The 23,316-nt window shown below is 69.7% G+C and overlaps 1 protein-coding gene across 1 annotated transcript in view; it reads left to right on the top strand.

Moving 5' to 3' along the window:
- The window catches only part of SLC38A3 (solute carrier family 38 member 3), a 46,632-nt gene that overhangs the window by 17,435 nt on the left and 5,881 nt on the right, over positions 1–23,316 (top strand). Inside the window, exons 2-14 of the mRNA XM_075939547.2 lie at positions 4,099–4,270; positions 6,362–6,446; positions 8,725–8,840; positions 13,282–13,355; positions 13,603–13,695; positions 13,866–13,947; positions 19,001–19,083; positions 19,524–19,582; positions 20,063–20,209; positions 20,890–20,969; positions 21,619–21,719; positions 22,014–22,138; positions 22,998–23,142. Coding sequence (XP_075795662.2) covers positions 4,167–4,270; positions 6,362–6,446; positions 8,725–8,840; positions 13,282–13,355; positions 13,603–13,695; positions 13,866–13,947; positions 19,001–19,083; positions 19,524–19,582; positions 20,063–20,209; positions 20,890–20,969; positions 21,619–21,719; positions 22,014–22,138; positions 22,998–23,142 — 1,294 coding nt within the window. The 5' untranslated portion in view covers positions 4,099–4,166. The remainder of the gene's footprint in view (positions 1–4,098; positions 4,271–6,361; positions 6,447–8,724; positions 8,841–13,281; positions 13,356–13,602; positions 13,696–13,865; positions 13,948–19,000; positions 19,084–19,523; positions 19,583–20,062; positions 20,210–20,889; positions 20,970–21,618; positions 21,720–22,013; positions 22,139–22,997; positions 23,143–23,316) is intronic.

The following is a 23,316-nucleotide window of genomic DNA, read 5'->3' as shown; positions in this document are numbered from 1 at the left end:
CAGGTTGGGAGGGCAGTAGGGTCTGGTGGTTGGAGCAGGAGCGTGGGGGCCAGGTCGGGAGGGCAGTAGGGTCTGGTGGTTGGAGCAGGAGCGTGGGGGCCAGGTTGGGAGGGCAGCAGGGTCTGGTGGTTGGAGCAGGAGTGTGGGGGCCAGGTTGGGAGGGCAGTAGGGTCTGGCGGTTGGAGCAGGAGCGTGGAGGCCAGGTTGGAAGGGCAGCAGGGTCTGGTGGTTGGAGCAGGAGTGTGGGGGCCAGGTCGGGAGGGCAGTAGGGTCTGGTGGTTGGAGCAGGAGCATGGAGGCCAGGTTGGAAGGGCAGCAGGGTCTGGTGGTTGGAGCAGGAGCGTGGGGGCCAGGTTGGGAGGGCAGTAGGGTCTGGTGGTTGGAGCAGGAGCGTGGGGGCCAGGTCGGAAGGGCAGTAGGGTCTGGTGGTTGGAGCAGGAGCGTGGGGGCCAGGTCGGGAGGGCAGTAGGGTCTGGTGGTTGGAGCAGGAGCGTGGGGGCCAGGTTGGGAGGGCAGCAGGGTCTGGTGGTTGGAGCAGGAGCGTGGGGGCCAGGTTGGGAGGGCAGTAGGATCTGGTGGTTGGAGCAGGAGCGTGAGGGCCAGGTCGGGAGGGCAGTAGGGTCTGGTGGTTGGAGCAGGAGTGTGGGGGCCAGGTCGGGAGGGCAGTAGGGTCTGGTGCTTGGAGCAGGAGCGTGGGGGCCAGGTCGGGAGGGCAGTAGGGTCTGGTGGTTGGAGCAGGAGCGTGGGGGCCAGGTCGGGAGGGCAGTAGGGTCTGGTGGTTGGAGCAGGAGCGTGGGGGTCAGGTCGGGAGGGCAGTAGGGTCTGGTGGTTGGAGCAGGAGCGTGGGGGCCAGGTCGGGAGGGCAGTAGGGTCAGCGGCAGGGGTAGCAGTCCCACTTTCTCAGGGTTGGCAGGACACAGCCCAGCTGGGGGAGATGGGCCCAGCCTGGCGGGAGAGGAGCTGCGGTTGGAGGGACTGGGATTCGGGGCGCGGTGCCAGGGCGCTGCGGCGGGTAGCTGGTGCCCCCTTGGTAGGGCCTGGGGCCTGGGGCTCCCCTTGGCTTGGCAGGCTGGTGCCACCCCCTGCCTTCGTCAATTCCTGCCCCGGACAGCGGACAAAGTCCCTCCGGGGGCGCTGGTCTGGCACGTCCGCGCCCTGGGCTGGCAGCCGATGGGGTGGGGGCCAGAGGAGCCCGTTGGAGCTGCTGGCTGGGGCCAGGGCACGTTCAGTCCCGGCTCCTTCCAGCCCTTCCTCAAGTGGCTTTGTCACCTGCCCGCATCTCCCCGCGGCCACCCCAGCTGTGTCCAGGAGCCAGCTGGGCTGATCAGCTGGGCGGGGCCTGGTCTGCGGCTCTGGGGCCGTGCAGGGTTTCGGAGCGGGCGGCACCGCCCACGTGGCCAGGCTGAGGCTGGGGGGATGCGGGGCGCAGGGGCTGGGGTCTCTGGGACGTTGGCTCCGATGGGGTGACCAGCAGCTCTTAGCAGCTGGCAGCATCTGCCCGGCAAATGGGCAGTCCCTGCCTTTGGCAGACTCGTGCCCCGGCCGTGCCCGCTGCCCATCCTAGCCGGGTTGCCCTTGAGCAGGCAGCACTAGCTGAGGACTGAACAGCCCGGGGGCGTCTCTCAGGAAGGGGTGAGGCGCAGGGGCCGCGAGCCTTCCACCTGCTGCCCCTGGCTTTGTTCCTCCCCAGAGGGAGCTGCCTTTCGGTGGCAGCTGATGCAGTCTCTTCCCTCCTTGTTGCCGTCCTTGGGTGCTTTCATAGAATCATAGAATAATAGGACTGGAAGGGACCTCGAGAGGTCATCGAGTCCAGCCCCCCGCCCTCAAGGCAGGACCAAGCTCCCTCTACACCATCCCTGACAGATGTCTATCTAACCTGTTCTTAAATATCTCCAGAGAGGGAGATTCCACCACCTCCCTTGGCAATTTATTCCAATATTTGACCACCCTGACAGTTAGGAATTTTTTCCTAATGTCCAATCTAAACCTCCCCTGCTGCACTTTAAGCCCATTACTCCTTGTCCTGTCCTCAGAAACCAAGAGGAACAAATTTTCTCCTTCCTCCTTGTGACACCCTTTTAGATATTTGAAAACCGCTATCATGTCCCCTCTTAATCTTCTTTTTTCCAAACTAAACAAGCCCAGTTCATGAAGCCTGGCTTCATAGGTCATGTTCTCTAGACCTTTAATCATTCTTGTCGCTCTTCTCTGGACCCTTTCCAATTTCTCCACATCTTTCTTGAAATGTGGCGCCCAGAACCGGACACAGTACTCCAGCTGAGGCCTAACTAGTGCAGAGTAGAGCGGCAGAATGACTTCACGAGTTTTGCTTACAACACACCTGTTGATACAACCTAGAATCATATTTGCTTTTTTTGCAACAGCATCACACTGTTGACTCATATTCAACTTGTGGTCCACTATTTGGGATCCTTTATTTATTCCTAGGACTGCGGGGTCAGGCCCAAACCAGCCCCTGCGGGGGCAGCTCGCCAGCTGAATAACTGGGACAGGCCAAGGAAGGATTGTTATCCTCGTTAGCCAGGTGGGGAAACTGAGGCACCGGGCCAGGAGGCCAGGAACGACCCCAGATCTCCTGCCATCTCCCGCCTCGCGCCGTCACCCCAGGACCCCCCTTGGCCAGGCGGACGTGCCCCGGGGCAGCCGCAACGTTATTCTAATGAGAACGGTCTTTTCCCGAGGCGGGGGCTCCGCTCGCCGGCGGCCCATAAAGATGCTCTGTCCTGGAGCCGTTTCCCAGCGATCGGCCGGCACAGAGCGGGCATTGTGCTGCCTGCCAAGGCGTCCCACTCACAGCCCCGCCAGCGGCCTCTGCAAAGCCTTCTTTCTCGCGCCTCCCCCTTCCTGCCCCCGCCGGCGGCCTGGATCGCCCCCAGCCTGGGGGGGTGGCATTCATCCTCTGTCGCGGGCTCAGCCAGGCCATGGAGCTGGGCGACGGCGCTGCTGGCTCACAGGGAGGGGCGTTATTCTTCCACGTCCCCCTCTTCATCGAGCCCTCGGCTGCCAGTCCTTGAGGGGCCTGTCCCAGTGGTGTGTGAAATGCCAGTCCCTGCTGCCAGGCTGTGCCAGCCTCCAAGCACTGGGCACGGGAAACTGAGGCACGGAGCCGGGCGGTGCCTGCCGAGAGCCCGGAGCCGAGCCAGGGAGCCACAGCAGCCGGGAACTGTCCACACTCGCCCGGAGTGAAAAGGGGGGAGGAGAAGGGCTGCCCTGGCTGACCGGCAATAAAGGGGAGCTCCATTTGGTGGCAGCTGTTGTAGGCTTTTATCCCTCATGCCAATGCGCTAGAGCAGCTGCTTTCTGCCTGGCAGGGGCAGGCTGGGCCCAGCGGGGAGCTCAGGGAAGAGCCATAAGAGTGTCCAGGCTGGGGCAGATCCTTGGTCCGGTTCACCCGGTATCCTGTCTCTGCGCGCCCCGGGGAGCGGTCCCCTCCCGGCATCGCTGCCGGGGGTGGGGGCTGCGTCCCTGCCAGCTTATCCAAGAGCCCCTCGGGGGCGGCAGGTGGGCCTAGGGTGCACGTGGGGGGGCCAGCAGGTGGGGCTGGGAGACACACGGGGGAGGCACAGAGACCCCCGGGAGCTCGCCTGGCAGCCAGCACAGGATGGGCACAGCCACCTCTCCTAGCAGGTTTTCACAGCTGTGCCCAGGGGGAGCCAGAGGGTGGCAGCCAGCAGCAGGAGTGAGGGACCGGCCGGCCGCTGCTGGCCCCCCGTGGCACCGAGCGGGGTCCCCGCCCGCAGGGAGCTGAGCCCAGCAGGCGGCAGGGCAGGGCCATGGGGAGGAGCAGGGCAGTGCACACACGCACCCTGCGCAACATGGCAACCGGGGACTGCCCACCCAGAGGGGCCCAGGCCACCCCCCCGCATCAGATGGGCACCCCGCTGGCATTTCCACGCACCCAGGGGAGACCGACTCAGAGCTGAGGCGCCCTCGGGGGGACCCTGGCAGGCCCGGTTAGTGTCGCGCTCCGAGCCCGTGGCCCGGACCTGTGCTATAGTGTGTGCCCAGCCCCCCGCGACCCCTCTGGCCGGCCTCTCGGGGTCCTCCTGTGTGCGACCGGCCTCTTCCCTCCCACAGCCAGCGCTGCCCACGGAGCCCGGCTCCCCCCGCCTCCTGCCAGCCCAGCCCGGACCTCGCGGCCAGGGATGGAGCCCGCGGAGATCCCCGTCCAGACGGAGATGGTGGAGCTGGTGCCCAACGGGAAACACGCCGGGAACGCCTTGGGCATGCCCTTGGTGGGGAACGACAGGTAACGGCGCCGCGTGGGCAGGCAGGGGCTCGCCCGGCCAGAGCCAGGGGAGACGCCGCGTTGCTCTGCCTTCCTGCCCCAGGCGGGGTGAGCTAGGAACCCTCCCCAGATCCGGGCACAGAGGGCAGGTGCCAGGCAAATGTCCCCTTCACAGCCCTGCCGGTGCCCCTCGCTCCCAACCCGCAGCCCCTGCCAGCCCAGGCCAGCCTGCCCCCCAGCCCTGCCGGTGCCCCTCGCTCCCAACCCGCAGCCTCTGCCAGCCCAGGCCAGCCTGCCCCCCAGCCCTGCCGGTGCCCCTCGCTCCCAACCCGCAGCCTCTGCCAGCCCAGGCCAGCCTGCCCCCCAGCCCTACCGGTGCCCCTCGCTCCCAACCCGCAGCCTCTGCCAGCCCAGGCCAGCCTGCCCCCCAGCCCTACCGGTGCCCCTCGCTCCCAACCCGCAGCCCCTGCCAACCCAGGCCAACCTGCCCCCCAGCCCTACCGGTGCCCCTCGCTCCCAACCCGCAGCCCCTGCCAACCCAGGCCAGCCTGCCCCCCAGCCCTACCGGTGCCCCTCGCTCCCAACCCGCAGCCCCTGCCAACCCAGGCCAGCCTGCCCCCCAGCCCTACTGGTGCCCCTCGCTCCCAACCCGCAGCCCCTGCCAGCCCAGCCCAACCTGCCCCCCAGCCCTACCGGTGCCCCTCGCTCCCAACCCGCAGCCCCTGCCAACCCAGGCCAGCCTGTCCCCCAGCCCTACCGGTGCCCCTCGCTCCCAACCCGCAGCCCCTGCCAACCCAGGCCAGCCTGCCCCCCAGCCCTACCGGTGCCCCTCGCTCCCAACCCGCAGCCCCTGCCAGCCCAGGCCAGCCTGCCCCCCAGCCCTACCGGTGCCCCTCGCTCCCAACCCGCAGCCCCTGCCAGCCCAGGCCAGCCTGCCCCCCAGCCCTACCGGTGCCCCTCGCTCCCAACCCGCAGCCCCTGCCAGCCCAGGCCAGCCTGCCCCCCAGCCCTACCGGTGCCCCTCGCTCCCAACCCGCAGCCCCTGCCAACCCAGGCCAGCCTGCCCCCCAGCCCTACCGGTGCCCCTCGCTCCCAACCCGCAGCCCCTGCCAGCCCAGCCCAACCTGCCCCCCAGCCCTACCGGTGCCCCTCGCTCCCAACCCGCAGCCCCTGCCAACCCAGGCCAGCCTGCCCCCCAGCCCTACCGGTGCCCCTCGCTCCCAACCCGCAGCCCCTGCCAGCCCAGGCCAGCCCCCCCAGGTGCCCTTCACTCCTGACCTGCAACCCCTGCCAGACCAGCCCTGCCCCCCAGTTCTGCCAGTGCCTTTCTCTCCTGCCCTGCAGCCCCCAGTGCCAGCCCCCCACGGCTCTGCCCCGGGCAGCCGAGAAAGCAAAGGCACCAGGCTGCAGAGCCGGGGGGGTCTGATCCCCACTTAGGGGTCTTGCTGGGGCAGCCCCTTGGATCCCGCTCGCTGTTCAGGCGCATCCATACGAGCGCGCCCCATTGCTAGGCTTTCAGAACGGCCGAGAGGCGGGTGGATGGGGCCAGCCCGGTGGAGCGACAGGGGGGGGGGCAGCAGGTTCTGTGCAGACCCCCAGCAGCATGGCGCAGTCTGACAACGGGCCGGCTCCAGCCTGGGCAGGGGGAGAACTTCCTGGGGGAACTGACTGGGGGTCACACACCCTGTGGCCAGGAGCAGGGGGGGGGTCTATCGAGACTGGACATCAGAGAGCTGGGGTCTGCTGGGTCCTGCCTGGAGCAGGGCGTGTGCTGAGCAAGTCCCAACCTCGCTGGGCCTCAGTTTCCCCAGGGGATCCTGGCCTGGAGGGGATGGTGTTTGTGGGGCACTCCGAGCCCATGGGAGAAGGGCAAAGGATCGGTGCCACTCAGGAACCCTCAGCTGCCCCGCCCCCATGCCATTGGAGATCAGGCTCCCCCCAGGCTAGCACCCCATGCCAGCAGAGCGCCCTGGGGCGGCGGCAGGGGGAGCGGGAGGGGATGGAGTGGCACGGCCCTGCTCTGCCTTGGAGCCTGGGAGGGGCAGCAGGCAGCCCAGGTGGCACCGAGGGGGCACTCCTCCGGGTGGGTGGCATGACAGCTCTTCTCTCCAGGTTTGACGAGGGCCAGCCTGCCGTGGCGGAGATGGAGGAGTTCCTGCCCCACGGCCCCGACAAGAAGCAGACCCACTTCACGGATGTGAGTCCGGGCAGGGAGGGGCTGGCGGGTGGCTGCAGCCTGGGCTCCTCCTCGCACTGCTTGGTGGGGGCACAGACCCACTGCCCTTCCCTGCAGAGTTGGGTGGCGGAGGGCAGAGCCGGGTCCGTCCCCTGCCCCCGTGGGCTGCCCCCGGAGCCCATTCGAGGGGCACCGAGAGCTGGAGAGATCTTTGGTCTCACCCCAAGCCTCCCGTTTAGCATGTGGCCCACTGCCCCCTAGTGGCAGGTCAGCCTAGAGGATAAAAACCTACCACTGCTGCTCACCATTGGCAGAGCTTTTCCTTTAGCTCAAGGGAGCAGAGCACTGGCCGTTAGCGCTGGCGCCCCCTGGAGAGGGGCGAGGGGGCTTGTTACAGCAACACAACGGCCCCTTCTCGGCCTGCACCCTGGGCTGAGCCGGGGGCCCGGCCGACCTGCAGGGGCTCGAGTGTGGGGCCAGCTGAGTCTGAGCTCCACGCTTAGAGTTCCTCCCTCGGGCGCCGTAACCACCCCCTTTGGCCTGTCTCGCCTGCCAGCCCCTCACGCCACGGATCACCCCAATATTCGGGTTACTCCCAGCCCCCAGGGACGCGCCTCTTACCCCGGTCAATTGCACCTTAGGTCCCGCCCCCAGACAGCGCCACCCCCTCTCCCCCCCCCCCCCCCCCGGCCCGGGATTTCAGGAGTGACTCGTCAGGCGGCTTTTCCCCTGCCCGTAACGGATCCGCCGTTGTGCTGAGAATCGGGGAGCTGGGTAGGGCCCTGCGGGGCCCCTTGCTCTGCCTTGGCTCCGGGGCTGGGCATGGCTGCTCTAAGCCGGGGTAACGAGGAGGCAGAAAGCGGCGAGGGCTTTGCCAGATTAAGGCCCAGATGAGCCCCAGGCTTAGTGTGATAAGCAGGCTCCAGCCGCCCGCCAGGGCCAGCCCGGGCTAAGCCTGGGGATCTTTGGGTCCTGGCCCTGCCCAGCCCAAGGAGCATAAAAGATCCGGTTGCTCCTTGTCAGGGCTTTTCATCCCCCGCGCCCCCAGCCCGTCCGGCTTAGTGCAGCGCTGGGGAGCAGTTCCCAGCAGGGGCGGAGGCGGGGGGCAATCGAGAGAAATCCCTGCCCCTCTGACGAGCCGCCGGGGTGCTCCTGACGGTGCCGGGCCCGCTCCGTGGGGCGGGAGCGTCCCTCCCGGCCGGCGAATGCCACTGTCCGAGCAGAGACACCCGGCACCTCCTAGCTGGGACGCGGGGCCGGTGTGCGCGGAGCCTCGTGGAATCCCGCCCTGGCCGCCCCATGCCCCTTGGGGGGGCGCTTGCACCAGGCGAACGGGCCAGGCCGTGTGCTGGCCCTGCTGTGCGGGCACAGGGAGCCCCAGCTGGCGGTGAAGAGCCAGGCCGAGGGGCGGCTTGGGGCAGGGAGGCAGGCCATGGCGGGTGAGGGGCTATCAGGGAAGTTGCAGGAGCTAAAGGAGGTAGCTACCCGGTCAGTGGCAGAGGGATGGTGGGAGATGCCCAGAGGCTCTGCCGATGGGCTCGGTCCCCACATTGCCACAGTGGGGGCTCGCTGGGTGCAGTGAAGGTGTCGCTCTGTGAATGGCGGAGCCGGTGGGCAGGGCTCCCTGGGGGCGTGTCCATCAGGGATGGGGGGCAGACTCTGCTGGGGCGTGTCCATCAGGCGGGGCTCTATGGGGGTGTGTCCGTTGGGGCAGGAGGATGGGCTCGGTGGGGGCGTGTCCATTGGGGCAGGGCAATGGGCTCTGTGGGGCGTGTCCATCAGGCGGGGCTCTATGGGGGTGTGTCCATTGGGGTGGGGCGGGGCTTCACAGGGGCGTGTCCATTGGGGAGGGGCTCCACAGGAATGTGTCCATCGGGGGCAGGGGAATGGGCTCTGTGGGGGCGTGTCCATCGGGGCAGGGGGATGGGCTCTGCGGGGTGTCTGCGAGGGCGTGTCCATCGGGGGCAGGGGGATGGGCTCTGCGGGGGCGTGTCCATCGGGGGCAGGGGGATGGGCTCTGCGAGGGCATGTCCATCGGGGGCAGGGGGATGGGCTCTGCGGGGGCGTGTCCATCGGGGCGGGGCTCGGTGGGGGCGTGTCCATCGGGGGCAGGGGGATGGGCTCTGCGGGGGCGTGTCCATCGGGGCGGGGCTCGGTGGGGGCGTGTCCATCAGGGCAGGGCAATGGGCTCTGTGGGGCATGTCCATTGGGGCGGGGCTCCACAGGAATGTGTCCATCGAGCGCAGGGGGCCGGGCTTTGCCCAGCCGCGGCGCATGACGCTGAGTCCCCTCTGTGCAGTTCGAAGGGAAGACGTCCTTTGGCATGTCCGTGTTCAACCTCAGCAACGCCATCATGGGCAGCGGCATCCTGGGACTGGCCTACGCCATGGCCAACACTGGCATCCTCCTCTTCCTGTGAGTGTGGGGGCGTGGCTCGGGGGCTAGGGCGGAGCTTAGGGCGGGGCTGGGGCAGGGCAGGGGGCGGGGCTGGGGTGGTGTTCGGGGCACTGTGGGGTTCAAACAGGGAGTGCCAGCAAGTCATAGCGCGGGCACGGCGGCAAAGCGAACCCCCGGGCGGTGGCGCTGCCTGGCCAGGGCTGCCAGGTGTCCGGCTTTGAACCCGACGGTCCGGTATTGGAGCTGTCTGTGCGGGAAATACACTGAGACAATAGACGTGAGACAATAGAAGTGTCCGGGATTTTCTAACGAGGATGTCGATTGTGATGTCATGTCACGAGTGTCCGGTATTTCTGTTGAAACCATCTGGCAGCCCTGTGCCTGGTGGCCAGGCGGGTCAAGGTGGGAGCAGGCAGAGCTGGGGGGCCGTGGCTGAGTGCCGGGTGGCAGGTGGCACTGGCAGGACCCACGGCTTAGCCGCTCTCCCTGCCCGGGGCTTAGCGGGTCGGGCGCTGCCTGCCTGGCAAGAGACCTGGCTCCAGGTCCCAGCTCCGCCACAGACTGTTTGGGCGAGTTCCTTGGGGAAACTGAGGCGCAGACTCATGGGTCATGTGTGAGGCACCCTGCTGCTATAGAGACAGGGCCACGTGTGCCCCGAACCAGCCACCTCTACAGTACCGTGTCTGCTGCCCTCCAGCCAGGGGGCAGGATTCCCATCCCCCAGCTCCTGGCCCTGGCTCTCCCAGCCCCACGGGCAGCTCTCAGCGGAGCCCGGCCCGGGCCCTGCATTCGCTGGGAGAACCGGCGGTTCCCACGCCTTGCCAAGGCCACTGCCAGGAGGCAGGGGCCTGGGCAGAGGTAATGGAGGGCCGGTGGGGAGCCGCGTGCGGGCCAGGGCCGGGCTACCTGTGAGGTTCCTCCCTCCCCAGCAGTTAGGCTGTGCAGATGGCTGGGGGGCAGGGGCTGTGCGGGGTGCCCAGCTCCCCATGGAGCCAGAGGATACAGCTCCACCCACAGCCTGGCCCCCAGATGGTTCCCCAAAGATCCCCCCAGCCAGCCCCAGAGCGCAAGGTGGTGATGGGCTTGTGGGGGGCAGCAGACCCAGCCCCACCACCCAGCACCTGGGAGCAGGGGCAGCTTTGGGCACCAGCACTGCGCCTGTCCGTGCCACGGAGCCCGGTGGCCGGGGCCGGGTGGGCTCCCATCTCGCTCGCTGCCTGCGGAGACGCCGGCCCCTCGCCTTGCTGGGGAGCAGGGTGCAGATCAGCTGGTGGGCACCCTCCTCAGGCATCAGCCTTACCGAGGAGCCGGTGGATCCGCTGGCCGAGGCAGGAGGTCGGGCAGCCAAGGAGGGGCACTGACCCAGGTGGGCAGCTTTGCAGACAATCTTGTGGGTGGGACCCGGCTCCCAGGGCCCTGGGGCCGAGTGGAGCTGCTGCTCATTTCTAGGTGGGTGGCTGGGTGAGTGCTTGGCGGGGTGGGTGGGTGAGCAGCGGTGGGGGCTGGTTGGTTGATCTTGTGGCTAGGTAGATTGTTGACTGGGTGTGTGGGTGGCCAGCTGATTGGCTGGGTTTGAGTGAGTGAACATTTGATTGGTTGGTTGAGTGGGTGGGTGAATGTTGTTTGTTTGGTTGAGTGAATGGCCGGGTGACAGAGGGCTGGGCGGGTGAATGGCAGGGTGACGGAGGGCTGGGCGGGTGAATGGCTGGTTGACGGAGGGCTGGGCGGGTGAATGGCAGGGTGACGGAGGGCTGGGCGGGTGAATGGCTGGGTGACGGAGGGCTGGGCGGGTGAATGGCTGGTTGATGGAGGGCTGGGCGGGTGAACAGCTGGTTGACGGAGGGCTGGGCGGGTGAACGGCTGGTTGACGGAGGGCTGGGCGGGTGAACGGCTGGGTGACGGAGGGCTGGGAGGGTGAATGGCTGGGTGACGGTGGGCTGGGCAGGTGAACGGCTGGGTGACGGTGGGCTGGGCGGGTGAACGGCTGGGTGACGGAGGGCTGGGCGGCTGAACGGCTGGGTGACGGTGGGCTGGGCGGGTGAACGGCTGGGTGACGGAGGGCTGGGCGGGTGAACGGCTGGGTGACGGAAGGCTGGGCGGCTGAACGGCTGGGTGACGGAGGGCTGGGCGGGTGAATGGCAGGGTGACGGAGGGCTGGGCGGGTGAATGGCTGGGTGACGGAGGGCTGGGCGGGTGAATGGCTGGTTGATGGAGGGCTGGGCGGGTGAACAGCTGGTTGACGGAGGGCTGGGCGGGTGAACGGCTGGTTGACGGAGGGCTGGGCGGGTGAACGGCTGGGTGACGGTGGGCTGGGCGGGTGAACGGCTGGGTGACGGAGGGCTGGGCGGGTGAACGGCTGGGTGACGGTGGGCTGGGCGGGTGAACGGCTGGGTGACGGAGGGCTGGGAGGGTGAATGGCTGGGTGACGGTGGGCTGGGCGGGTGAACGGCTGGGTGACGGTGGGCTGGGCGGGTGAACGGCTGGGAGACGGTGGGCTGGGCGGGTGAACGGCTGGGTGACGGAGGGCTGGGCGGGTGAACGGCTGGGTGACGGAAGGCTGGGCGGCTGAACGGCTGGGTGACGGAGGGCTGGGCGGCTGAACGGCTGGGTGACGGTGGGCTGGGCGGGTGAACGGCTGGGTGACGGAGGGCTGGGCGGGTGAACGGCTGGGTGACGGAAGGCTGGGCGGCTGAACGGCTGGGTGACGGAAGGCTGGGCGGCTGAACGGCTGGGTGACGGAGGGCTGGGCGGCTGAACGGCTGGGTGACGGAGGGCTGGGCGGGTGAACGGCTGGGTGACGGAAGGCTGGGCGGCTGAACGGCTGGGTGACGGAGGGCTGGGCGGCTGAACGGCTGGGTGACGGTGGGCTGGGCGGGTGAACGGCTGGGTGACGGAGGGCTGGGCGGGTGAACGGCTGGGTGACGGAGGGCTGGGCGGGTGAACGGCTGGGTGATGGAAGGCTGGGCGGCTGAACGGCTGGGTGACGGAGGGCTGGGCGGGTGAACGGCTGGGTGACGGAGGGCTGGGCGGCTGAACGGCTGGGTGACGGAGGGCTGGGCGGGTGAACGGCTGGGTGACGGTGGGCTGGGCGGGTGAACGGCTGGGTGACGGAGGGCTGGGCGGGTGAACAGCTGGGTGACGGAAGGCTGGGCGGCTGAACGGCTGGGTGACGGAGGGCTGGGCGGGTGAACGGCTGGGTGACGGAGGGCTGGGCGGCTGAACGGCTGGGTGACGGAGGGCTGGGCGGCTGAACGGCTGGGTGACGGAGGGCTGGGCGGCTGAACGGCTGGGTGACGGAGGGCTGGGCGGCTGAACGGCTGGGTGACGGAGGGCTGGGCAGCTGAACGGCTGGGTGACGGAAGGCTGGGCGGCTGAACGGCTGGGTGACGGAGGGTTGGGCGGGTGAACAGCTGGGTGACGGAGGGCTGGGCGGCTGAACGGCTGGGTGACGGAGGGCCGGGCAGTGGCTGGCTGGCAGCTGGAGACATGGTTGGCTGGGTGGCTAGTTGAATGTTTGCGCGAATGGTTGACTGGTCGGGTGCGCGAGTGGGCGGTTGATTGGCTGGGTGGCAGAGCGAACGGTGGGTTGGGTCAGTGGGTGGGTGTTTGATTGGTTGGATGAGTGGGAGGAAGGGGGGGTTGCCTGGCTGGGTTGGGGTCCTTGTGGAGCCGTGTGGTCAAGGCTGTTCCTGTGGCGGAAGGGGCTTAGCCGGGTGGGCTCTGGGCTCGCTCGGGGTGTTTGCTCCCCGATGCTGAGTGTTTTCCCCTCCCCCACGCCCGCCCCCGCCCCCCGGCTGGCGCTCATGGGCCCCAGGGGCACAGCTGGCCTCACGGCTGGAGGTTCGGTGGCCGCCAGCTGGGGCCTGCTCTGTTCCTTGCTGGCAAGGGGAGGCCAAGGCCGCAGACAGGCCTGGGGCATGACTGGCAGCCAGGGGCGGGCTGGGGGCGATAGCTCCCCACATACGTGTGGGGTGGCCCCAGGACGGCGGGGCCCCGTGGGATGAGCTGGATGTGGGCCCGGCCTGGGGCGATGGGACCGCAGGGTGAACTGGGGCTCTCCACCCCCCCAGCAGCTGCAGGCTCCGGGACCCACTGCCCGGGGGCAGCTCTTCCGCTCTTCCCCAGCACTGAGGGGCCCCCAAAGGCTGACTGCAGCGTGCTAGGAGCCCCACCGTGGGGCAGGGCAGGGCCTGGCTGCACCCCACACTGAACCAGTGGGGTTTCACCAGCGGCTTGTGGTTCCCTTTGGCTGCTGAATCTGCCCAGCTCCCTGTGTCAGAAACACACCCAGCCCCCCACCCGCTCCAAAAGGGGAAACTGAGGCACGGAGGGGCTGCGGGCCCGAGGTAATGGGTGTGCCGGGGGCTGCACACCACAGAGAATCTGGCCCTCCGCGGTATCCCTGGGCCCCCCGACAGGCGGGGCTCTGCCCTCGGCTCACTCAGCTCCCCTCTCCCAGCTTCCTGCTCACCACCGTGGCCCTGCTGTCCAGCTACTCCATCCACCTCTTGCTGAAGTCCTCGGGGATTGTGGGTAAGTCTCCCCCAGCGGGCCCAGCTCCGTTTGCTTCCTCTCCCCCGTCTCCTGGCACCCCCACCCTGTGTGGCTGTGGCCAGCCAGGGGGCCACAGGGCTGGGTGCTCCTGAACTCGGGCACCCAGTGCGGCAGCCCAGCCTTTGCCACGCGTGGGGTTTGCACTGACGGGAGGTTGCGGACGGATCAGCCTCCCCCGCCCAGCGTGGCCACTGTGGCTCCCCTCACCCGCTTGTTGCCCCTGCAGGGATCCGGGCCTACGAGCAGCTGGGCTACCGGGCCTTCGGCACGCCGGGGAAGCTGGCTGCAGCCGTGGCCATCACGCTGCAGAACATCGGAGGTAGGCGGGGGTGGACACACCCCAGGGACCCTGCCCCGCATGGCACGGAGCCCGGCTGGTGCCCGTGAGCACCCGGGGCGCGCCCTGCCTGGGCACAGACCCCTCCCCGGTGCGGCTGGGCGGGCAGCGGCTGGCAGGCACCGGTAAGGTGGCCCCTCTGTTCCCCACAGCCATGTCCAGCTACCTGTACATCGTCAAGTCCGAGGTGCCGCTGGTGATCCAGACCTTCCTCAACCTGGAGGAGAAAAGCACGTGAGTCCCTGCGCCCCCCGGCCGGCGACACCGCCCTGACCCTGCGCCCCCCGGCCCTGTGCCCCCTGGCCAGGGACAGCGCCTTGACCCTGCGCCCCCCGGCCGGCGACACCGCCCTGACCCTGCGCCCCCCAGCCCTGTGCCCCCTGGCCAGGGACAGCGCCTTGACCCTGCGCCCCCCGGCCGGCGACACCGCTCTGACCCTGCGCCCCCCAGCCCTGTGCCCCCTGGCCAGGGACAGCGCCTTGACCCTGCGCCCCCCGGCCGGCGACACCGCCCTGACCTTGTGCGCCCCCCGGCCCTGTGCCCCCTGGCCAGGGACAGCGCCTTGACCCTACGCCCCCCGGCCGGCGACACCGACCTGACCTCGTGCGCCCCCCCGGCCCTGTGCCCCCTGGCCAGGGACAGCGCCTTGACCCTGCGCCCCCTGGCCGGCGACACCGCTCTGACCCTGCGCCCCCCAGCCCTGTGCCCCCTGGCCAGGGACAGCGCCTTGACCCTGCGCCCCCCGGCCGGCGACACCGACTTGACCTCGTGCGCCCCCCCCCAGCCCTGTGCCCCCTGGCCAGGGACAGCGCCTTGACCCTGCGCCCCCCAGCCAGCGACACCGCCCTGACCCTGCGCCCCCCTGGCCAGTGACAGACCCCCTGGTCCAGGACATCCCTCCGGCCTTGAGGCCTCCCCGGTCAGCGACAGACCCCTCTTGGCCCTGTGGCCCCCCCAGCCAGTAACAGCCCCCGTGGCCAGGACACCCCCCCAGCACTGAGCCCCATTGGCCAATGATAGACACCCCCCTTCGGGTCTGTGTGCCCCGCAGCCACGTGCACCCCCAAGTAAGCCACAGAGCCCCCGGCACTGCTGGTCTCCCGAGCAGCCAGGCCCCGTGTGTGCCCACATGCGCGCGGGTCCATGTCCCCTCCAGGCTCCCCTCGGAGAGCTCAGGGGTGAGTCGGTGTCACGGCGCCTCAGGGACCCCAACCCTGCACCCCCGTCCGCAGCCAGATGTGACTCCGCCCACCAGTAGAACAGGGAGGGGTCAGTGCTGCTCCGAGATACGGCCCAGCCCAGGTTCCATGTGGGCATTGGAGGAAGGGGCAGGCGGCCCCAGGCCCCGTGGGGGGTCCACAGCCCCGAACCCCCAGTGCCCGATTCAGTCCTTTCTCTTCATGTTTGCCCAGCCCAGACTGCCCAGCTCCCCCCGGCCCCGCCCTCACTCCCGACCCACAGCCCCCCCGGCTCCCCCCGGCCCCGCCCTCACTCCCGACCCACAGCCCCCCCGGCTCCCCCCGGCCCCGCCCTCACTCCCGACCCACAGCCCCCCGGCTCCCCCCGGCCCCGCCCTCACTCCCGACCCACAGCCCCCCCAGCTCTCCCCGGCCCCGCCCTCACTCCCGACCCACAGCCCCCCTGGCTCCCCCCGGCCCCGCCCTCACTCCCGACCCACAGCCCCCTGGCTCCCCCCGGCCCCGCCCTCACTCCCGACCCACAGCCCCGCCGGCTCCCCCCGGCCCCGCCCTCACTCCCGACCCACAGAGCCCCCAACTCCCCCTGGCCCCGCCCTCACTCCCGACCCACAGCCCCCCCAACTCCCCCTGGCCCCGCCCTCACTCCCGACCCACAGCCCCCCCAACTCCCTCCGGCCCCTCCCTCACTCCCGACCCACAGCCCCACCAGTTCCCCCCGGCCCCGCCCTCACTCCCGACCCACAGCCCCGCCAGCTCCCCCCAGCCCCGCCCTCACTCCCGACCCACAGAGCCCCCAACTCCCCCTGGCCCCGCCCTCACTCCCGACCCACAGCCCCTCCAACTCCCCCTGGCCCCGCCCTCACTCCCGACCCACAGCCCCCCCAACTCCCTCCGGCCCCTCCCTCACTCCCGACCCACAGCCCCACCAGTTCCCCCCGGCCCCGCCCTCACTCCCGACCCACAGCCCCGCCAGCTCCCCCCGGCCCCGCCCTCACTCCCGACCCACAGCCCCGCCAGCTCCCACCGGCCCCGCCCTCACTCCCGACCCACAGCCCCGCCAGCTCCTTCCGGTCCCGCCCTCACTCCCGACCCACAGCCCCCCCAACTCCCTCCGGCCCCGCCCTCACTCCCGACCCACAGCCCCGCCAGCTCCCCCCAGCCCCGCCCTCACTCCCGACCCACAGCCCCGCCAGCTCCCCCCGGCCCCGCCCTCACTCCTGACCCACAGCCCCGCCAGCTCCCTCCAGCCCCGCCCTCACTCCCGACCCACAGCCCCCCCAACTCCCACCGGCCCTGCCCTCACTCCCGACCCACAGCCCCGCCAGCTCCCCCCGGCCCCTCCCTCACTCCCGACCCACAGCCCCCCCAACTCCCCCGGCCCCGCCCTCACTCCCGACCCACAGCGCCGCCAGCTCCCACCGGCCCTGCCCTCACTCCCGACCCACAGCCCCCCCAGCTCAGCCTGGGCTGTGCTTGGCTGGGGACCGGCGTCCTTGGGGATCAAATAGAGCGAAAGCTGATCTGCCCGTGACCTGCACTGAATGTGGCCCCTGCCTGTGTGGGAGAATGTTCCCTGTGACTCCAGCCGCCTGCTCTTGGCCATTGGGTCATCTCCTGCCTCCCCACCACTGCACCTCCCTGGGCCCATCTCCCTGGCCAGCTGAGGAAACTGAGGCATATCACAACACCCCTCTGCTCGGGAAACTGAGGCATATCACAACACCTCTCCTCTGGGGAAACTGAGGCATATCACAACACCCTTCTGCTGGGGAAACTGAGGCATATCACAACACCCCTCTGCTGGGGAAACTGAGGCCTGGCACAACACCCCTCCACAAAGCAGCTCAGTCATGGGGCCCCACCTTGATGCTTTCACCGTGAGGCCCCCTGACGACTGTTTGTAGCAGCCTGGGTCTGTGTCCTGCCACACTGGCAAGCCTTCCCGTCTCTCCCCCACTGCTCAGGGCAAGTCCCCTCTCCCTCCCCACTGTCTGTGCTCCTCCCCTCTAGCCGCTCCCCCTTGCCCATTGGTCTGGCCTCCAGCCCGCACAGGGATCTGGCCGGATAAAGTCCCGTCTATTTTAGACCGATGCCGGAGCTGAATAAGCCCTCGGTGTCGGATTAAACTGGCGGGAACGTCCAATCCCCGCTCCCCGTCCCTGGGCAGAGCCACCTCCCTGCTGGGCACGTGCCTTCCCCGGGTCAGGCTCCTGCCTGGGCAGCTGCCGCCTCTGGGCCCCGAGGGGTTAACGCGGCAGCTGAAGGCCGCAGGCTGGGAGAGGCGGCTCCATGCCCGGTGCCCGCGAGGCCGAAGGGCGGGTCGCTCCTGTGGCGGCGCGTCGGGGTCCCCCAACCCCTGCACCCCCACAGCAGCACGAACAGACTGGGCCAGCCGGTAGAACGGGGGGTCATTGCTCCTCCGGGGCACAGCCCAGCACAGACGGGACGCGGCTACAGGAGTCAGGGCCAGGATGCCTCAGCCCGGAGATGGGTCCCTGGGCCCCTCGATTCCAGCCCCTCCTTAGTCTGTTTCCTTCATGGCTCCAGTTCCCAGACCCTGCCCCTAACCAGGTGTTCGCCTCCGCCTCCCTCCCTGTGTCCCCCCCCCCGAAAGAGCCTTGTTATCCACACGTGGGGGAGTCAGTGGGAATCACACAGCCCAGTGCAGGGGGGACCCTGGGTCACAGAGCAGACACCCCCCCGTCCCCCCCTCCACACACCCTGAGCCCGTCTCTCCCCCATCCAGCCCCGACCTCTTAGTAGTGCGGAGCTGGACCTGGCCTGGGCAGGGCCTGGTGAGGGCACTTCTGGGCCTGGCAGCCACTCGCAGGGCCCGATCCTGGCACCAGCCACTGCTCAGAGCCCCGTGCCCCACCTTGCACGCAGGCCCACCCGGCGCTAGCTAGCACTGCCCTGTACAGACCCCACCGACCATTCCCGGGCCTGCTTGACGGGGGAAGGGCTGAGCCAGGGCTCTAGCCGTGGCTCGTGGGCTGTGGAACTCCCCGCCACTTGATGTGAGCCGGGCAGCAGCAAATCGGTGGATTGGGCCCCGTGCCGGGGAGGCGTTAGCGGCGCGACCCCGGGCGCACAGAGGGGTGGCTGAGATGAGATCCAGGCCCTGAGTCAGACTGCCCACAAGGAGCGCTGCAAGCTGTTCCCATGGCAACAGAGCCCCCCCATCGCTAGCCCCACGATGGGCAAGTGGGGCTGCGGGTGCCCACGTACTCCTAGGCTTCCCTGCACCTGGCTTCCCTGGTGCAACCCTGACTTGATACCCGGGGACCCCCCAGAGGTACCGGGGCCCCCCAGAGGAGCCTGGAGGAGCCGGGGGGAGGGACTGGCTGCAGGGAGCCGGGAGGCCACGGGACAGGGCATCTGGTCCCGGCCAGTGGCTGCATGGAGCCCGAGCGGCCCCGGCGCTGGCCCTGCAGAGCCGGCTCCGTGTGGCCAGGCCGAGCGCCAGGCCCGTCAAAGGCTCAGTGTTCCCTGCACAGGGCCGGCTCTGTCCCAGCTCCCGGCCGGGGGCAGGCAGACGTGCCGTGAGGCAGAGCCTCCCCGGGCAGCGCAGGGCACCACTGCGGGTCCAGGCAGGACTGGGCTGTCCTTCCGGGGCGGGCTCGTGGGGCTGTGGGTGCGGAGTGAGGGGCACCGCAGGGCTGGGTCGGGGCGTCACCGGAGCCAGCCCCAGGCCCGCTAGCCCCCCAGCCCAGCAGAGCAGGGCCTGAGCTGGCTCTTGGCTTGCAGGGTGTGACGGCGCGTCGGGGAGCCCCGGCCCTGCACCCCGTCCGCAGCCAGAGGGGACTCTCCACCGGCCAGTCGAGTAGAAGGGTTATTGGTTCCCAGACGCGGCCTAGCTTGGGATCAATGTTAACCGCGGAGCCAGGGCAGAGCCTCAGTCCTCTTGGGGTAGGGGCTCACGGGCCTTGAACCCCCCTTCCTTGGTCTAAAACATCCGCTACTGGTCCCTGAGCCCCCAGGCAGCCCCGCCTCCATTGTCCTGCTCCCAGAGCCAGGGGGCATCTTCTGTCCCCCGGCCCTCCCCAAAACACGGCAGTGACTGACAGCCCCCCCGCTGCGTCACACAGGGACTGGTACCTGAACGGGAACTACCTGGTGATCCTCATCTCCGTCAGCGTCATCCTGCCCCTGGCCCTCATGAAGCAGCTGGGTGAGTCGCCCTCGCGGGGCAGGGTACCGGAGAGAGGGGCCCGGGCGCATCGTGGGTGCAGGGCAGGCGAGCGCCGTGTGGGGCTAGCTGGGGGGCAGCGGGGGCTGGGAGTCAGGGGGACAGGGAGGGGTTGGGGGGCAGGGTAAGACCAGCCTGTGTCTGGGCCGGCAGGTCTCTCTCGCTGGGATCGGGGGGGCGCTAGGTGTCTGGCCAGCCCCCCCCCCACACACACCCCACGTGGGCCTGGGCCAAGTGCAGAGTCCGGCCGGGGCCTGGTGGCAGCCCAAGACAGGCCTGGGGCCCAAGCATGAGGAGTGGGGAGTCCACCCTGTTGCCATGGGGCCCCGCCACCCCCAAGCAGGCCAGTCCCAGGTGGGCCCTGGGCGAGGGCTGGGACACCCCAGCTCGGCCCATGCTCAGCCCCTCTCCTCTCTCCCCAGGCTACCTGGGCTACACCAGCGGGTTCTCCCTGAGCTGCATGGTCTTCTTCCTCATCTCGGTGAGTGTGCCGGGCCGGGGACACGCCCAGTGCCGCTGGGCTGCAGCCCTGGCACCGGCTCTCCTGGGGGCACCGCCCCGGCTGGAGCTCGCTCCCCCGCCCGTCTCATGCGCCCACTGGGCAGCTCTGGGGGCTGCGCGGCCGGGGGGTCGGTGCCGTTGGCTCCGGCTCACCGCAGGTTCGCTCCGAGGTGGCTGGTGCAGTGAGCCCGACGGAAGAAGCCCAGGGCCCTTCGCGTGCCCTGGCCCCGGGGAGGCATGAGGAGCCGTGGGCAGGCCCCTGGCCAGGCAGGCCTCAGCCCACGGTGCAGGAAAGTCCGGCCAGTGGCGGCCCAGGGCTCCGGAGCCCAGCGGGGCTGAACGTCGGCTCCAGGCGTGAAGGGGCCGTAGCCGCGGGCTCCTGGTGGCGGCTCGTGGGCCCCGCTGGGCATCGCAGGCAGGGGCCTCGGGGGCTGGGCGCCGACCGTGTTCTCCCCCCCAGGTCATCTACAAGAAGTTCCAGATCCCCTGCCCCCTCCCTGAGCGGGGCAGCAACGGCACCAGCAACCTCAGCCACAGCCAGGGCAGCGCCGGCGACCACCCGCCCGACTACGCCTGCGCCTTCAGCCTCTTCACGCTCAACTCCCAGGTACGCCCGCGCCGGGCACCGGGCAGGCTGGCCAGGAGCCCCGCACCTGCAGACGGGCACCCGCGTGTGTGTGTGTATGGCAGTGTGTGCGCGTGCACATGCGTGTGTGTGTGTGTACGGCAGTGTGTGTGTCTGTGTGCACACGCGCGTGTGTGTGTGTGTACGGCAGTGTGTGTGTCTGTGTGCACACGCGCGTGTGCGTGTGTGTACGGCAGTGTGTGTGTCTGTGTGCACACGCGTGTGCGTGCATGCGTGTCTGTGCACATGCACGTGTTCTGCTGCCCCGCATGGGTGGGGCTGGCCCTTCCCTGGCTGTGGGTGCAGGTGTCTCCCTCGACTGCTGTGCCCACGCCTGGCCCTGCCGCCGCCCGGCCAAGCCCCAGGTCTCTACTCGGGCCCCTGGACGGCAGGGCTGGCTCACAGGGTGCCTGGGTTTCCTGCCCTCGGGCCGTACCTGGCCCCCGTTTCTCTGGTCCCGCGTGGCCAGAGATGCTCCGTTCTCAGGGGGAGCTGGGCGTCCCCGGCTGGTGGGACCCAGACTCATCCGACGCCCTCCCCTGGCGTTCCTGCCTGCTCCACTCCCGCCCCGGGCCACGCCCGGCCACAGGGACCCGGCCTGGGCAGCCGGGGCGCTCTCCCTGGCAGTGCCCCCGCCCCTCTGACCCCCGGTGTCTCTGCAGACGGCTTACACCATCCCCATCATGGCCTTCGCCTTCGTGTGCCACCCCGAGGTGCTGCCCATCTACACGGAGCTGAAGGAGTGAGTCCTGGGGGACCGGGATGGGGGGCAGTGGCTGAGATGGGGGCAGCCCCGGGGCCCCAGCACTGAACGTGGCCCCATGGAAGGCAATGGGGCGATGCCGAGAGGGGCCCCCTTGTGGCTGGTCCAGGGCCCCTATTGCTCCAAGCCACCTCCGCTGCCCTGGGACTCCTGAGTCTGGGCTCTGCTCCAGCAGGTTCTGCCCCCCCCCACCAGCTGTTCTCTGGCTTGGGCATCTGGCAGCATGGGAGCCGCCCACGGCCACTCTGGGGGCCCGTGATCCGTGCCGCCCACGCCGCTGCCTGGCCAGACCCCGGCCGACAGCCCCGCCCCCTTTTCCTGGGCCACCCCGGAGCTTCCTGCCTCCCGTGCTGTCTGCGCGCCCAGCTGGCGGCGGGAGCCTGCGCCCCGGCGGAGATGCAGGGCAGAGCCTGCGAGGCCCCCGCCAGAGGTCAGTGCGGCCCCCTGCCAAGAGCCGCTGCTGCTGGGCGCCAGCTGGCACCTTGGGGTCTGCTCAGGAGCCCTCGTCTGCGCCGGGCAAGGGGGCTCGCTCAGCCGCCTGGCAGGGCCCGGCCTCGAGGGGGGGCCACACGGGAGGGCTGAGAGCTGCCGGCACCTAGCGAATGTCACCTGCTCCCGTGTCCCGCAGCCCCTCCAAGAAGAAGATGCAGGGAATCGCCAACATCTCCATCCTCGTCATGTACCTCATGTACTTCCTGGCCGCCCTCTTCGGCTACCTCACCTTCTACGGTGAGTGCTGCCCCGGCCTGCCCCCCCTGCCTGCCCCGCCCCGCCCTGCCTGCCCCGCCCTGCCTGCCCCGCCCCTGCCCCCACCCTGCACCAGCCCCTGCCCCTTGTGAGCTCCAGGCCGTCCCCTGCCCTTGCCAGCCCCGAGGGATGCAGCCAGCACCTGCCAGCTCCCTGGGCTGCAAGGCTCACAAGCGGAGCCCTCCCGTGCTGCCATGGGCTGCTCTCCTGCCCAGCCCTCCCCGAGCCCAGGCTGGCCGGTGGCAGGGGCTCCGCTGACGCAGGCTGTGCCCGCAGGCCGGGTGGAGTCAGAGCTGCTGCACACCTACAGCTACGTGGACCCCTTCGACGTGCTGATCCTGTGCGTGCGCGTGGCCGTGCTCATCGCCGTGACGCTGACGGTGCCCATCGTCCTCTTCCCGGTAGGCGCCGCGCCGCCAGCCTCGGGTGGGCTGTTCCCTGTGCGCGCCCCTCCCCGGGTGACACTGGCACCGTGGTCCCTGGTCCCTGCACGGCCCACGTGGGCACCGGCCGGGCAGTGCCAGCGGAGGCCAGGGGCGGGATGGGCCGTGGGGACTCAGGACAGCCCAGTGTGGTGGCCTGGCAAGTGCCTGTGGTTTTCTGGCGAGGCCCGGCCCTGCGCAGGTGGCAGTGGGCACGGGAACAGCAGGAAACGGACATCGACACAAACGGCAGGAAGGGGGCTGGGATCAGGGGGCTGGCCAGGGACTGGGGCGAGTGCAGCCCAGAGGCCCTGGTGAGGGCCACATTCAGTGCCCAGGCCATGGCCGGCGTGGGCGAGCAGACCAGAGGCCCTGGTGAGGGGCACATCCAGTGCCCAGGCCATAGCGGGCGTGGGCGAGCAGGCCAGAGGCCCTGGTGAGGGGCACATCCAGTGCACAGGCCATGGCGGGCGTGGGCGAGCAGGCCAGAGGCCCTGGTGAGGGGCACATCCAGTGCCCAGGCCATAGCGGGCGTGGGCGAGCAGGCCAGAGGCCCTGGTGAGGGGCACATCCAGTGCCCAGGCCATGGCGGGCGTGGGCGAGCAGGCCAGAGGCCCTGGTGAGGGGCACATCCAGTGCCCAGGCCATGGCGGGCGTGGGCGAGCAGGCCAGAGGCCCTGGTGAGGGGCACATCCAGTGCCCAGGCCATGGCGGGTGTGGGCGAGCCGGCCAGAGGCCCTGGTGAGGGGCACATCCAGTGCCCAGGCCATGGCGGGTGTGGGCGAGCAGGCCAGAGGCCCTGGTGAGGGCACATGCAATCTGCGCCCTTCCCCCGCAGGTGCGCCGCGCCATCCAGCAGATGCTGTTCCAAGACAAGGATTTCAGCTGGGTCCGCCACACGGTGATCGCCGTGGTGCTGCTCATCGCCATCAACCTGCTGGTCATCTTCGCCCCCTCCATCCTGGGCATCTTCGGCCTGATCGGTCAGTCCCCTCCCCTCCCCTCCCCCCACCGGCCAGCCTCTCCTTCCCCAGCGCCACCGGGCACCCGGGTCCTGCCGCCGCTGAACCCCTCGTCCCCGGAGTGAGCCCGAGAGGCAAAGGGGGTCCCTCAGCTCGATGCCCTGGGGGTTCTCCGCCCTCACCACGCAAGGCCTG

Source organism: Pelodiscus sinensis, chromosome 11, assembly GCF_052426305.1.
Source record: "Pelodiscus sinensis isolate ZL-2025 chromosome 11, ASM5242630v1, whole genome shotgun sequence".
NCBI classification, from domain to species: domain Eukaryota; kingdom Metazoa; phylum Chordata; order Testudines; family Trionychidae; genus Pelodiscus; species Pelodiscus sinensis.
Note: the sequence above shows the minus strand (reverse complement) of the source record. Positions and strands in the feature narration are given on the sequence as shown.